Source organism: Cherax quadricarinatus, chromosome 28 (assembly GCF_038502225.1).
Source record: "Cherax quadricarinatus isolate ZL_2023a chromosome 28, ASM3850222v1, whole genome shotgun sequence".
NCBI classification, from domain to species: Eukaryota; Metazoa; Arthropoda; class Malacostraca; order Decapoda; family Parastacidae; genus Cherax; species Cherax quadricarinatus.
In genome coordinates, this window is record NC_091319.1 from 18,221 (window position 1) to 32,788 (window position 14,568).

Here is a 14,568-nt window from a genome sequence, read left to right on the forward strand (position 1 = left end):
TAATGCAGCAGTCTGCATAACAGTAAATCTTCTATTTTTTGTAAGAATAAAAATTGAAAGTTGAAAGCCAAAGAAATATAAGAGGGGCCTGGGGATGTGACTAACAAACAGATAACTTGTTATTTTAGTGCCAGGAATGTCTTTCTTGTTTATTCTGGACTCTATTCGGAAATTGGCATCTTTTGAAATTTGTGTGAAATTGGCAAAATTGCTAAATTCTGACCACTTTATTGGATAGTTGAAATCGGTAAATGGGTGGTTTCTTGTACTCATTTGATACAAAAAATAGAGTTCTAGCGAAATAGTTATGATTTTTGTCGACTAGCACATTGGAATTAGCCAAAAATAGAGCTCAGTGTGGGCAAAATCGCCGATGCGTAAACATCGTCGAGACCGCTAACTTCGCGAGAACATAATTCCATAAGCTTTCCATCAAATTTCATACTTTTGGTGTCATTATGATCGGGAAAAGGTTCTCTATCTTTTCATAAGATTTTTTTTTTTTTTTTTTTTTTTTTTTTTAAATTTGGTCAACCCCGAGAACAAATCTCGGAAAGGGCCTGTCGACCCTCAAAGGGTTAATTGTGATGAGACAGGCCTCTTCTGGGAGAAAATGCCCAAGAGGACCTACATAACTGAAGAGGAAAAGTCAGTACCAGGACACAAGCCAATGAAAGACAGGCTCACCCTGTTACTGTGTGGTAATGCAAGTGGGAACTAGAAATTGTAGCCCTAACTTGTTTATCATTCCAAAAATCCACAAGTTTTTAAGAACAATGTTATTAAAAACAAATTGGATGTAATGTGGAGGGCCAACATGAAAGCTTGGGTTCATGGGGTCTTTGCTTCTGCTGTCAAAAAGTACCTCATTAAAAAACAATTGCCACTTAGGGCCCTTTTACTCATGGATAATTTTCCTGCTCGCCTTCCAAACTTGGAAAACAAGTTACTGTGAAGTTCTTGCCTCTTAACACTGCTCCTCTCATCCAGCCTATGGATCAACAGGTCATTTCTAACTTCAAGAAACTACACCAAAGCACTTTCTGAAAGGTGCTTTGAAATCACTTTGGAAACAAATTGTGGCCTGACTTTGTGGCACCCAGGGGTTTTAACCCTTAAATGGTCCAAACGTATATATACGTTTTTTCAACATCTGAAAGTATGTAAAAAAATGTAGATCTTTTTTTTTGTTTTACATGTGAAAACGTGTAAAAAAACTTTTATCTACTTTTTTTTTTTTTTGTTATATTTGAAAATATGTAAAAAAAAGTAGATCTACTTTTGTAGCACTACAAATTTGAACGTCGATCTGTTTGGACCGTTTAAGGGTTAAAGGCTTTGAAGATGAGCCTGAGCCAGTAGAGGATATTGTGTCCCTGTGGAAGACCTTGGGCCTAGACGTGACTGAAGATGTGGAGTTGGTGTAGAAGCATAGAACTGAACTCGCCACAGAAGAACTTGTAGACCTTCAGAAGCAGCAGCAACAGATTGCAGCAGAAGAGCTGTCATCAGAGAAAGAGGAGGGAAGGGATGCTATGCCCGTTGCACTTGTCAAGGAAATGTGTGTTAAATGTCGTGAAGTGCAGGAGTTTGGACCTCCAAACACGTATTTCAGAACACCAATACGCAAGCAGGTCTGACGACACAAGGAATGCCTGCGTACAACACCGTAATTCACACAACCACTTGATAAACTACAGAAACTCAAGACTTATCGCCACAGAAGACAACACTCAATACCGAAGAATCCTGGAATCATCACTTATTTCTATATCCGACAACTTCAACCAGAATAGTGGCTTCTATAACATAGCTGAACCACTTGCCAAGAAACTTCTTCATCGCTATCCCACATAAGAACACTGTAGAAGGTCTGCTCACAAACTTATCCAATCTCCTTTCCAAGCTACCCAAGATTTTAGACTCTATAACCCCACACGGTACATCATCAGATGCAGCATTCTCCACCTGACCTCAGCATTCTGAACCTGACTATAAATACTCGCGTTCCTTCCACCCCAGGTAGTTCTGTTTGTGACTTGAAAAAGCCCACTGTGTGGGCAAAACGTAGTCAATAAAGGATCACATTATACTGCATATATGTTTATATTTCCATAAGACAACTGGATTATCATAAAATGTTAATTTCATAATGAGGGAATTGCAGACATTTGGCAGTATCGTACACCCCCTTTCCCCATTACATTGGTTTCAAGGTGTAATACTTCTCAAAAACGTGGAAATAAGCGTTTGACTAGACTGGGTTATCATATGTTATATATTTGGGCTTGAGGGAATATGCCATCATGATGTAATTGCTGTGTCCCTAGCACCTGTGTGCCTTCATGACCACTAAAATATACATTTACTAAAATATCTTATGATACTGCAATTGCTTCAAGGTGTAATACTCGTCAAAACATAGAAATGAGTCACATTGTTTAACTATATTGTATTATTAATGGTTAAATGTACATAGTGTGCTCTTTGGCTGAATTTCACTGTTAATGTGAAATTGTAATGAATGAGGCATCTTCCAGCTAATTCCACACCCTGTTTACTGGTAGGAAAGCTGGTGAGGGAACAAGAAGTCCTGTTTTCATTGTTTACATATGCCATTTAGGCAGTGTTACCCATGATAACTCACAAAATCGTAATGCCATGATTGCAAACAAACCATACCACAGGTGGGGTTTGAACCCACAGTCAGAGAGTCTCATGATGCACTGCGTGGACCTGCCTGATCATAATTTTTTTCTCATTTGAGTTGAGGCCTATAATATCAGCAGGTGATATATTTGAAGGCAAAAAAATTAGACGTACAAGTATATCAGATACAGTTTAAAGGTTAAATTAAAGTCCTTGCTTTTATATAAAAGTGTTGGTATCACCATCCTTTTGTAAGTTCCCCCCTTGTTTATTCTATGGTTCGGATATTTCTCTATGTTTTTCAGTTCATGAATCTTTTTGCATTTTCCTTTAGGGGTTAATAATGTTTTATACAGGATTCCTTTGCCTTGTGCAGTTCCACCTTACACAAATTTATTATGCTGTGACCTCCATTTCTACAATTTATTCACTATATGCAAAGTAAATTCACTTGTATGTAAACATAAAAATCATAGCACCACCATAACTTTCTAAATATCACTCTTGAAATTGTTTATGTTTGCATTTATACAAACAAAATAAGATAAAAAAAAATTGAGGTGTCTCATTTCCATCATAGAATTCCAATAGGTTAGTAAGGTAGAGTTTACCATATCTTAGCCCATGCCGGTTATTGTGTATGAAACCACTTCTCTCCAAGTGCTTTTCCATTCTCCTGGTTTAAAAATGGTTTAAAAAGCAGACAAATAGATGAATGAAATGCTTGTGCAAAACTTGGATATCTTCTTTACCATTGAAGCATTTCACCAGCCAGTGGCTGTATCAGTCCAGTACAGAGAAAAATGGTGGAAGATGTGGAGTTTAAGGTAATCAGTCCCTCAGCCTGGAGATGATGTGTTCAGTCCATCCGTCTTGATAGAAATGTACAGCATATGCATGAAGAAGGGAGCTTATATATTGAGACACACGAAGCAAAGCAGTTGGAGGTAGTGTGACTGGTGGACAAAATCCACTAGTGGAACTAGGTCATGGTAATAGGTTTGGCAAGCATTGAAGAATTATCTGTACTAAGATTCCAAGATGTTGCTGTGTCAGACAGGTATTATTATGTAAGTGGTTTAAACCTTTCAGGGTTGAGAGGCCCTCTCCTAAACTTGTTCTCAGGGTCAAAAATATTTTGGAAAAAAAAAAAAACAATTATTTTTTCTTATGAAATGATAGAGAATCTTTTCCTGATCATAATGACACCAAAAGTATGAAATTTGATGGAAACTTACAGAATTATGCTCTTGCGAAGTTAGCGGTCTTGCCGATGTTTACGCATCGGTGATTCTCCTCACTTTGAGCCCTATTTTTGGCCAATTCCTGTGTACTTGTCGACAAAAATCATATTTATTTCGCTGGAACTCCATTTTTTTCTATTGAATGAGTACAAGAAACCACCCATTTACCAATTTCAACTATCCAGTAAAGTGGTTAGAAATTGTTAATTTTGCCAATTTCACACAAATTTCAGAAGTTACCAATTTCCAAATAGGGCCCAGAATAAACAAGAAAGACATTCCTGGCACTAAAATAACAAGTTCTCTGTTCGTTAGTCACGTCCCCAGGCCCCTCTTATATTTCTTTTGCTTTCCACTTTGAATTTTTATTCTTATAAAAATAGAAGATTTACTGTTATGCAGACTACTGCATTAGTGTAGAAATGGTATAAATAATATCAGTGCACTTGTGAAAGAATATTAGACTCACAAGTTGACGTATATTGGACGCTTGGCATGATTTGTTTACTTTTGAACTTTGGCACAAATCAAACATTTCTGCTACTTTGAGCTCAATTTCAAGGTACTTTTCATTGTGAAACCAGTCAAAATCATCTCGATTTCTGTAATACGTCTTCCATTCTATAAAATGACACCAGGACAACTAGAATACAACCATAAATACCATACGAAAATACAGTGCAAAGTTACTGTTTTAATCCAAAAACACGGTCAAAGTTTTTTTTTTTTTCATTACGCACTGTGTGCTGCAGTATTTTTTTTTATGCTGAGCACACTGACCACATAGACCCATTCTTTCATATGTAGGCCTACCAGATTTCTCTCGCTAGATTTGAAAGTTTATCATGTCCTCTTCTGCTCGTATGCTTCTCATTAGATTTACATCTGTAAAGAGAAACACACAGGACTTGTTCCCCCTCTGATTGGTCATTCAGATATAGAGTGGACCCCTGGATTAAGTCATTGGAATGAGTAATATTCGGAATAAGTAACATTTTTTCGTCAAAATATTGGCTTGGTGAACGTCACTGAACTCAGTATAAGTCATTTGTTTCGGGGCTGCTCAGGCCCCGACACTCCATGTACAGCCAGTGTGCCATTGTTTACCAGCCAGTGAGGACGATCCCACGCATTCATACGATACATTTTGTATTATTCCATTATTTTTAGTGCTTGTAACTGCTAAATAAGCCACCATGGGCCCAAAGAAAACTTCTGTTGCCAGCCAGCCCTTTGATAAAGGGCTGAGAGAGAGGGGAGAATGTGCCATTTTCAGTGATTCTGCAATATATATGATACTAAAGCAGAAAGAGTCTATAAAGGCTATAGTGCCAGCCAGCAATAAAGTGTAGCATTAACAGTGTAGTAAGTAAGTTAAGCGATTAATCGATAGAAAAGGGACAGCATGAAAATGATTCCTCAATTGTTGTTGGAGGTATATAGGGCTACTGATTAACACCGCTGCCTCTGCTGCCTTCACCACCACTATGTAAGGCTTATGTTTCAGTGGCCCTAATACACCCAACAACAAACAACACACCACCACTCGTGACATTCTTAATGCCATGTTTTATTCATTCTATAGTATATATCATGTTTTTATGATATTAATATTGTTTATTATGTCATATTAGATGAATTGTGCTAGATAAATAAGTCGTAGAGCTGATATTGGTGTCATTTTGAAGGACTATCTTGTCCTGTCTCCCAACACAATTCCTAACATACACCAGAAACAGATCTCTCAGGAACACTTTTTTGAGCAACAAGGGTCCAGTGACTCTCAAGCTGGTCCAAGTGGCATTAAAAAACAAAGAAGGGAAGTAATCCAGGATAAGGACTTGGTACCTGAAGTCTTTAGGGAGGGGGATTCCCCTTCCAAACAATTGTCAACTCCTCCAACCTCTCCCATCCTCCTGTCTTCCATACATCGCTATGTCTTCAATAAAGGTAAGTGTGATGATATTGTTTTATTCTTCATGTATCATTGTTTTTTGTGTAGGTAACATGTGTAGAAAACATTTTTTTTTTTTTTAATACTTTTGGGTATCTGAAACGGATTAATTATATTTCCATTATTTCTTATGGGGAAAGTTAATTCGGAATAAGTCAGATTTGGGATGAGTCATTCTCTCTGGAACGGATTAATTATGTAATCCGGGGGTCCACTGTGTTAGGAACAGTAGTGGTTGGTCCTAGTACCAATTGTTCAGAACCTCGCTCATTATTGTCTCCCATTCTGATGTCTCATCCCTTACTGTTGCTTTGCTTTCTTGCTTTTTGTCATTCAAATACTCCTAGACCCACTTGAGGACTGTCTTTTTGCTTTGTCTGTTCCTCTAGTTTCTGGACTAATCTCTGGTGTGGTACTTTATCAAATGCTTTCATGTAGTCCAAGAAGATGTGTTTAACCCTTTCAGGGTCCGTCCCGTAGATCTACGGCTTTACGTTCAGGGTCCAAACCGTAGATCTACGCCATGAGCTCAGCTCACTCTGATAAACTGTGAGTGGTACATTTGGGCCTAGATATGAGAGAATACATCTATGTGGTATGTGTGCACCACATAAAACAGATCCTGCAGCACACTGTGTATAATGAGAGAAAAAAAATGAAATCATGATTTTTCGATTAAAACAGTAACTTTGCAGTGTTTTTTCGTATGTTTTTTATAGTTGTATTTGCGATTTCTTGGTCTCATTTGATAGAATGGAAGACATATTACAGAAATAGAGATGATTTTGATTGGTTTTAGCACTGGAAATGGTTTGAAACTGAGCTCAAAGTAGCAGAAATGTTAAATTTTTGCCGATATTCAAGAGTAAACAAACGACCTCACACGTCTAATACACGTCAGCTGGTGGGTCTAATATACATTCACAAATATGGTGATGATATTTATACAATTATTACAGTATTGCATAACAGTAAATCTTCTATTTTTTGGTGTGAATAAAAATTCATTATGTGAATAAAAAATCAAAATGGAATTTATTTGTAAAGCCTCAAAACATAACTAATGAACAGAGGAAATGTTAGTTTAGTGCCAGGAATGCCTACATTGTTCATTCTGGACCCTATTTTGAAATTGGAATATTTTGAACTTTGTGTTAAATTGGCCAAATTAACAATTTCCGATCACTTTATTTTGTAGTTGAAACAGTTGACTTGGCGATTTCTTGTGCTCAATCGATAGAATAGAAGTAATACTAGTGAAATAGCTAAGAATTTGGTTGATTGGAATAATGTAATTGGCCTAAAATGGGAGTCAAAGTCGGCAAAATCGCCGATTCGTAAATATCGCTGACACATCAAAATTCACGAGAGCATAATTTCGTCAATTTTCCACCAAATTTCGTACTTTTTGTTTTATTACCTTCACAAAAAGATTCTCTACGATTTCATAAGAAAAAATAACAATTTTTTTTTTTTAAATTCTTGGACACTGGTGCGTGACTCCAGATTTGGGCCTTGGACCCTGAAAGGGTTAAATGTATGCATGCATTACCATGTGGTGCATGTGGGATAATCTCATATTTATTTGGTTAACATTAGTAAAGAAATATGGAACTTGCAGTCTTGGAATGTTTTACACATTGTATTGGGTTCACTTTATTCACTGTAGGCTTGGAATGCATCTGTCACATAAAGCAAAGTACGTAGTACTGTATTATAACTGGTCAAGAAATGAGGACACTTTTTATATTACAGTGTCCATTGTCCTTTTTAATGGATCAATAACCCCAAATTGAAAACCAACCAAAGAATTTTGTTCAAAATATGTATTTTGAAATTTTCCCATCCCTTAATCTTTATTTTCTCCCTCCTCATCTTTTGTGCATGATAATAAAATATTGAGTAATATTTAATATTATATTTAAGGGGTCTTTAAAAGACTATTGGGACACTCTAAGTGATTTTAATGTGTACCTGCATGGCAGCACAGTGTGTAAGTTTATTTAGGTACAGGTACACATAAGTGTGGTGAAAGTGTTGAATGATGATGAAAGTATTTTCTTTTTGGGGATTTTCTTTCTTTTTTTGGGTCACCCTGCCTCGGTGGGAGACGGCCGACTTGTTGAAAAAAAAAAAAAACACATAAGTATAATTATCAGAGTATATATAAAATATATACTCTGATAATTGCCTCGGTGGGAGATGGCCGACTTGTTGAAAAAAAAAAATATATATAAAATACTCAATAACTTTAAAACCCTTAATTTTTTTGAAAGTTTCCAGACATAATGGAGAGAAGCAAAGCTCAAGGAGGATGTAAACAAACAGAGCAGTGCACGGTGTCTGTAGTATTAGTGATTCAGGTGGGGGGGAGGTATAACAAGTTTTGGTCATAATTTGAAATGTCCATATTAGCAAAACCAAGTAAAGCAGAGCCCTACTGTACACAGCAAAAAAAGTAAAATACAGTTCTTTAGCCATTCAAATGGCTATTTTATCTATGATTATAACTTTGCAGATTCTTGGGTTATGTTGACAAGATTGGAACTGCCTTTGAAGCCAAGGAAGTTGCTACTGGATTTGGACTTCATTTTGCAGTTCCAATGATTCGAGAAGCCAGGGAGAAAAAACAAAACTTATCATGTGATGAGGCACGCAAGGTAAAAATAATTAATGTTCTGTGTAAGGTATTTTAAACAATAAAAAATAGTTGCATTTCAGGACTTTTCGTTTGCTTCTATATCTTTCTTTCAACAAACCGGCCGTATCCCACCAAGGCAGGGTGACCTAAAAAGAAAAACGAAAGTTTCTCTATTTAAATTTAGTAAATATGTACAAGAGAAGGGGTTACTAACCCCTTGCTCTCGGCATTTTAGTCGCCTCTTACGACACACATTAAAAAAGCCTTGTCAGGTGCTTTCTCTCTCAATTTTTGTGTGCCATGATTCCTTTGGAAATTTTTTTGAAGGGTGACCTCAAAAGTGTCGAAATAATGGCAACATATACCAAAGAATTAACACGCCTGTATGAAAAAAGGAAGGCAAATATAGAAGAAAGCTAATAGTACACATGGTTTTCTTAACTAGAACAGTATGGCAGTTAAAAAAAAATTGAGACTACAACCAAGTTATACAGTGAAGAGTAAAAGTCACAGTTCTATGGCTGGAACAAATCACAACTAACCTACAGTTTGGAGAGGAAACATAATAAGTAAAGCTTCCTCTCCAAACTCTGGTTAGTTGTTAAGTACTGTATTATAGTAATAGATTGAGTGTACTCAAAAGTGCCAGAGAAGTTAGAGATATAGAGTACCTTACTAATATTTTGTCCATAGTTGTCATTTATTTTTGTGTTTTTGAATATTTGTTTGTATCATGGATGCTCTTTGACGTAGGCTTAATATCTGCATTTACGAAAGTTCTTTCTATGCATATACAGTGGAACCTCGGCTTACAAACGCCCCACAATGCGAACTTTTCATGATACCCACTGTCATTCGGTCAATTTTTTGCTTCTGGATGCAAATGAAATTTTAGGATGCATACTTCCCCCTCAAGGGAGGTTCCTTAAATAAATAAATAAATTAAAATATATATTTCTTTGCAAAGGTTACAATGTGTGTTTACATATCATAATATGATTGGAGCAAAGAAAGCCACTGTTATGCCGAGGCATTTTGGGCAGACTTAACCTAATACAGTGGACCCCCGGTTAACGAACTTTTTTCATTCCAGTAGTATGTTCAGGTGCCAGTACTGACCGAATTTTTTCCCATAAGAAATATTGTGAAGTAGATTAGTCCATTTCAGACCCCTAAACATACACGTACAAACGCACTTACATAAATACACTTACATAATTGGTCGCATTTGGAGGTGATCGTTAAGCGGGGGTCCACTGTACTAATAGACTACTTAAGTCTAGACAGGTGAAGAGTGGTATTGGTTACCAATGTTTTGCTGATCGTGGTGCCAACTACTGGCAGCTTTTTGAATTTCTCCTTACTGTTATTACATATTATTATTATTATTATTACTATTATATTGTATTATTATAATAATAATTATTATAATAATAATTATTATTATTATTATAATTATTAGTAGTAGTAGTACGTATGTGGTGAGGGGCTCTTGATCTAGGGAATTGGATCTGTGTTCCAGTTCTCTAAATTAAGCCTGACTACCTTTCATCCCCTCCTCCCCCCACAAGCACTTCCCCATTATAATAATAAAAATATATAATAATACTTCTTTCTTTCTTTCAACACACCGGCCGTATCCCACCAAGGCGGGGTGGCCCAAAAGGAGAAACGAAAGTTTCTCCTTTTACATTTAGTAATATATACAGGAGAAGGGGTTACTAGCCCCTTGCTCCTGGCATTTTAGTCGCCTCTTATGACACGCATGGCTTACGGAGGAAGAACTCTGTTCCACTTCCCCATGGAGGGAAATACGATAATTATAATAGATGGCTTCGAAAGTCTGTCACTAGATGGCAGTGAATAACACAACAATGCGGGAGCTGTTATGGCCACCTCCACTTGTCACATGACATATTTTATTCATTCTAGAGTATATATATCAGGTTTTTATGTTATTTTTATTGTTTATTATGTCATATTAGATCAATTATGATAGATAAATAAGCTGTAGAGTTTATATTATCGTCATATTGAAGGAAAATTTTGTCCTGTCTCCAAACTATAAACTCTCCTCCGCCATCGGCACCACTACATGGCCACATACGTAATGACATATTTTATTCATTCTGGAGTATATATCAGCTTTCTATGTTATTTATATTGTTTATTATGTCATATTAGATCAATTGCGATGGATAAATAAGCCATAGAGTCAATATTAGCGTTATATTGAAGTGTATTTTTCCTGCCTCTGAGAGCAGGAATTCCACCGGAACGGATTAATGGCTTTTCAGTTAATTTAAATGAGGAAAATTGACTCAGCATATGAACAAATCAGGATATGAACAAGGTCACGGAACGGATTAAGTTCGTAAGCCGAGGTATACATGTACATGTTATTTTACTTAAAGTAAGTGTTTTAACCTTCTCCATGTCTTTTCAGTCAGGATATGCCTTATCAGTCTATTTAGTAAAACAATTTAAACTATTGATTTACTTTGCAGTATATCATATGGCACACTGATCTGAAGCTTTTTTTTTAACTTTTTTTTCCAGTTTGTGTCACTATTATCTGCTTGTGATATCAATTTCACCTTTTCTACTCTAACCTTGTTAACATAATTCCCCCTCAAAAGAAATCATTTTCCTCAGCTGCTGACAGAGTGCTTGAAAGTTCTTTATTATCGTGACTGTCGTGCTCACTTCAAATATCAACTAGCTGATATCACACCAGAAGGTGTAACTATTCATGATGACCTCAACCTGAAAAAGGAGACTAACTGGGAAGTAGCTAATTATATCAGGTAAAGTTTTTAAATTACATATTCTGTACACTGCTTGTGAGAGTAAATACTTATTTGTAATTACCTTTTGACTAGTGTAGACATAACTGTGCTTGTGGTAACTCATCTTCATTGGTGTTTGTTTTATAAGTTCTTAAATGTTGAAGTGATTGTGGAGTTTGTTACCTCTTGTATCCCTTCAGAATATGTTTTGTATCATAGTAACTTTGTAGATTTGGTATATAGGATTTTATTAAAAAATCAACTGTTTAATGATTGGTATTTGCTTTCCAAGTGTTTTATCAATTTTAATATGATGGCTTTTTCCAGAGTTTTTACATCAAATTTTTGTCAGTGATGCAAGCCTGCTGTTTGAAGGCTCTAACTTGTCACACTTTAAATATAAATATTAACAATTTGACAACAGAAATACTCTTGCATTTCCTTATTTGTGGATGATGCCAAAATAAATAGAATGTAAGCAGAAGATAAAATTTTGCAGGAAAGCTGAAAAATTTCAGGATTGTTCAAATAATGGGCTACTGGGGTTTAACACTAGCAGAAGCAAAATACGCGATGGGGAAATGGGGAAAAGAAACTATGTAACGAACAGTTACAAAAGAGGACATACAATGTCCACTACCTCAGATTTATCCCCATAAGCATGCACAAAAAGAATAACAGCAGCACAAGCTAATCTCTAAACACTGTGCCTGTACTTCATATGTGCAAACCCCTTCTTAACCCCTTGACTGTCGTGGTCGTATATATACCTCATGAGAGATACCGTGTTTGACGTATCTATACGCATAAATTCTAGCGGCTTCAAATCAAGCGGGAGAGGGCTGGTAGGCCTACACGAGAGAGAATGGGTCTCAGTGGTCGGTGTGCACCCTGTGAAAAAAATCTGGGACTCAGCGGTGCATTGTGGGAACGCCATCTTGGTAGTCCATTTTCACCATGCCTCGCGGTAAGAAGTTCCTCACTCCTCGGCGGATTGGAGGTCTTTTGTTCCCAAGTGATAGCTCAAACAGTGATGAAAGTGTCAGTGAAAGTGAATTCCCTGGTTTTGAAGCGGGTGTGACTGAAAAAAGTGCCCAGGATAACATAATTAGTGATGAAAACCCAGATGACCCACAACCTTCCACCTCTGGTGCTGGGCCAGCTCGTTCATGTTCACCTGTACCAGGACGAAAGAGGAAACTATTTGCCCATGTACAAGACTCAGATGTGAGCAGTGCAAGTGATAGTGATATTGATTTCAAGGTTATTGAAAGCAGTTTTAGTTGTGACAGTGAGGGTGAATATTCCCCAGTGAAGCGGCAGTATATACGACGTCGCATGCAGTCTGGTAGTGTGCCATATGCTCTTCCAAGAGGAAGGAGTACATCTCGGAGCACATCCCGTGGCCCTACACCACGTCCTGATAGTGAAGATGACGATATTGTTACGATGGGTATCAATGATGCATGTGAGGCAGCAGGCGGTGGTGGTGATAGTGATGGTGGCATGAGTCATGTGACACCAGCAGCAGGCCACACTACTTACCTGCGCTGCTGACTCTGCACAACTACAACCAGCCTCACCCGACCCCACACTCCCACAACAACCACAACCACAATCTGCACAACCACAACCACATTACAATATCCAGAACGCACCAGCTGACCGCATCTGGGATTGGCAAGATGATGACGAGTTTGTTCCCAATCCCCATGACTTTGATGGAGGGCAAAGTGGAATATGGCCATCATGTACACTTGGGAACAATCCCACTGAACTGGAATGCTTTCAGTTATTCTTTGATGAACCCCTGATGGACATTTTTGTCAGGGAAAACATTACATACTATGAGTACACCATGGCAAACACTATTCTGTCACCAAGATCACGCCTACACCAGTGGAAGGACACAACTGTGGCAGAGATGTATCTGTTCTTTGCCACAATAATGCTTATGCCACATGTGTATAAGCATAGTGTCAACACATACTGGGCGACAGACCGCCTGATTTCAACCCCTGCTTTCAGTGACATCATACCAGTGAATAGATTTGTGTTACTGTTACATATGTTACACTTTTCAGACAAAACCAGGCCTGACAGAAGCGACAGGTTATATAAGATCAGACGTGTGTTTATGTACCTGAAACAAAAGTGCTGTATGTATTTTTATCCCTTCAGGAAGCTTGTTATTGATGAGTCTCTGATTTTGTTCAAAGGAAGACTTATTCAAGCAGTATATACCAAGCAAGAGGAAACGTTTTGGTATAAAGTTATTTGTTCTGTGTGATTGCAAAACTGGTCTGGTTTTGGATATAATTGTGTATACTGGCGGTAAAACATTGGAAGATACCAGAAAGTTACTGGGTATCTCTGGTGATGTGGTTAGAACAATGCTGGAGCCATATCTTGGTAAGGGGCATATTTTATATACTGACAACTGGTACACAAGCCCTATACTCAGTGATTTCTTACGAGTGAACATGACAGATGTGTGCGGCACAGTGCGTGGAAATCGTAAACATATGCCTAGGTTCGATGCTGGCAGTCGTAGCGGTGAAGTGCAGGTGTTTGCTGCCAATGACATTTCGGTGGCATGACAAACGTGATGTCACACTGCTGACATCAGTTCACCGACACGAAATGGTAGACACTGGCAAGCAGAATAGAGAGACCAATGAACCCATTGTAAAACCTGCAGCTGTGATGGATTACAACCTCAATATGCGCTTAGTGGACAAATGTGACATGCAGATTGGGTTTGCTGACTGTGTTCGCAAGAGTTATAAGTGGTACATAAAACTGTTTTTCCATCTTCTTGACATTTCCATGCTGAATGCTTATAATATGTATAAGTTGAAGACCAAGAAGAAACCCAAATATGGCGAATTTTGTTTGTCAGTCATCAGACAAATAATATTCAAGTACCAAGAAACAACACCTGCAATAGACCAGCGCCCACGAAATTATCAACACATGCCCTCTCGTTTGAGGCCTGGTGATCACTACCCCATACCTCTGCCTGCTACTACTGCCAAGTAAAATCCTCAGAAGAGGTGTTTTGTCTGTGGACATACAACAAAACGCCCACAAAAACGCAAAGACACTTGTTTTATGTGTGAGGAGGGTAAGACACCATTGTGCTTATACCCATGTTTCAAAGAATTCCACAAGCTGCAGCAGTTCTAGAAAAGTGTCCAGTGATTGTACATATATATGTACAGTGGACCCCCGCTTAACGATCACCTCCAAATGCGACCAATTATGTAAGTGTATTTATGTAAGTGCGTT

The 14,568-nt window shown here is 37.6% G+C and overlaps 1 protein-coding gene across 1 annotated transcript in view; it reads left to right on the top strand.

The window, feature by feature from the left end:
• The window catches only part of Prosbeta7 (proteasome subunit beta type-4), a 40,523-nt gene that overhangs the window by 17,333 nt on the left and 8,622 nt on the right, over nt 1–14,568 (top strand). The window contains exons 4-5 of the mRNA XM_070089269.1: nt 8,366–8,507; nt 11,144–11,295. Coding sequence (XP_069945370.1) covers nt 8,366–8,507; nt 11,144–11,295 — 294 coding nt within the window. The remainder of the gene's footprint in view (nt 1–8,365; nt 8,508–11,143; nt 11,296–14,568) is intronic.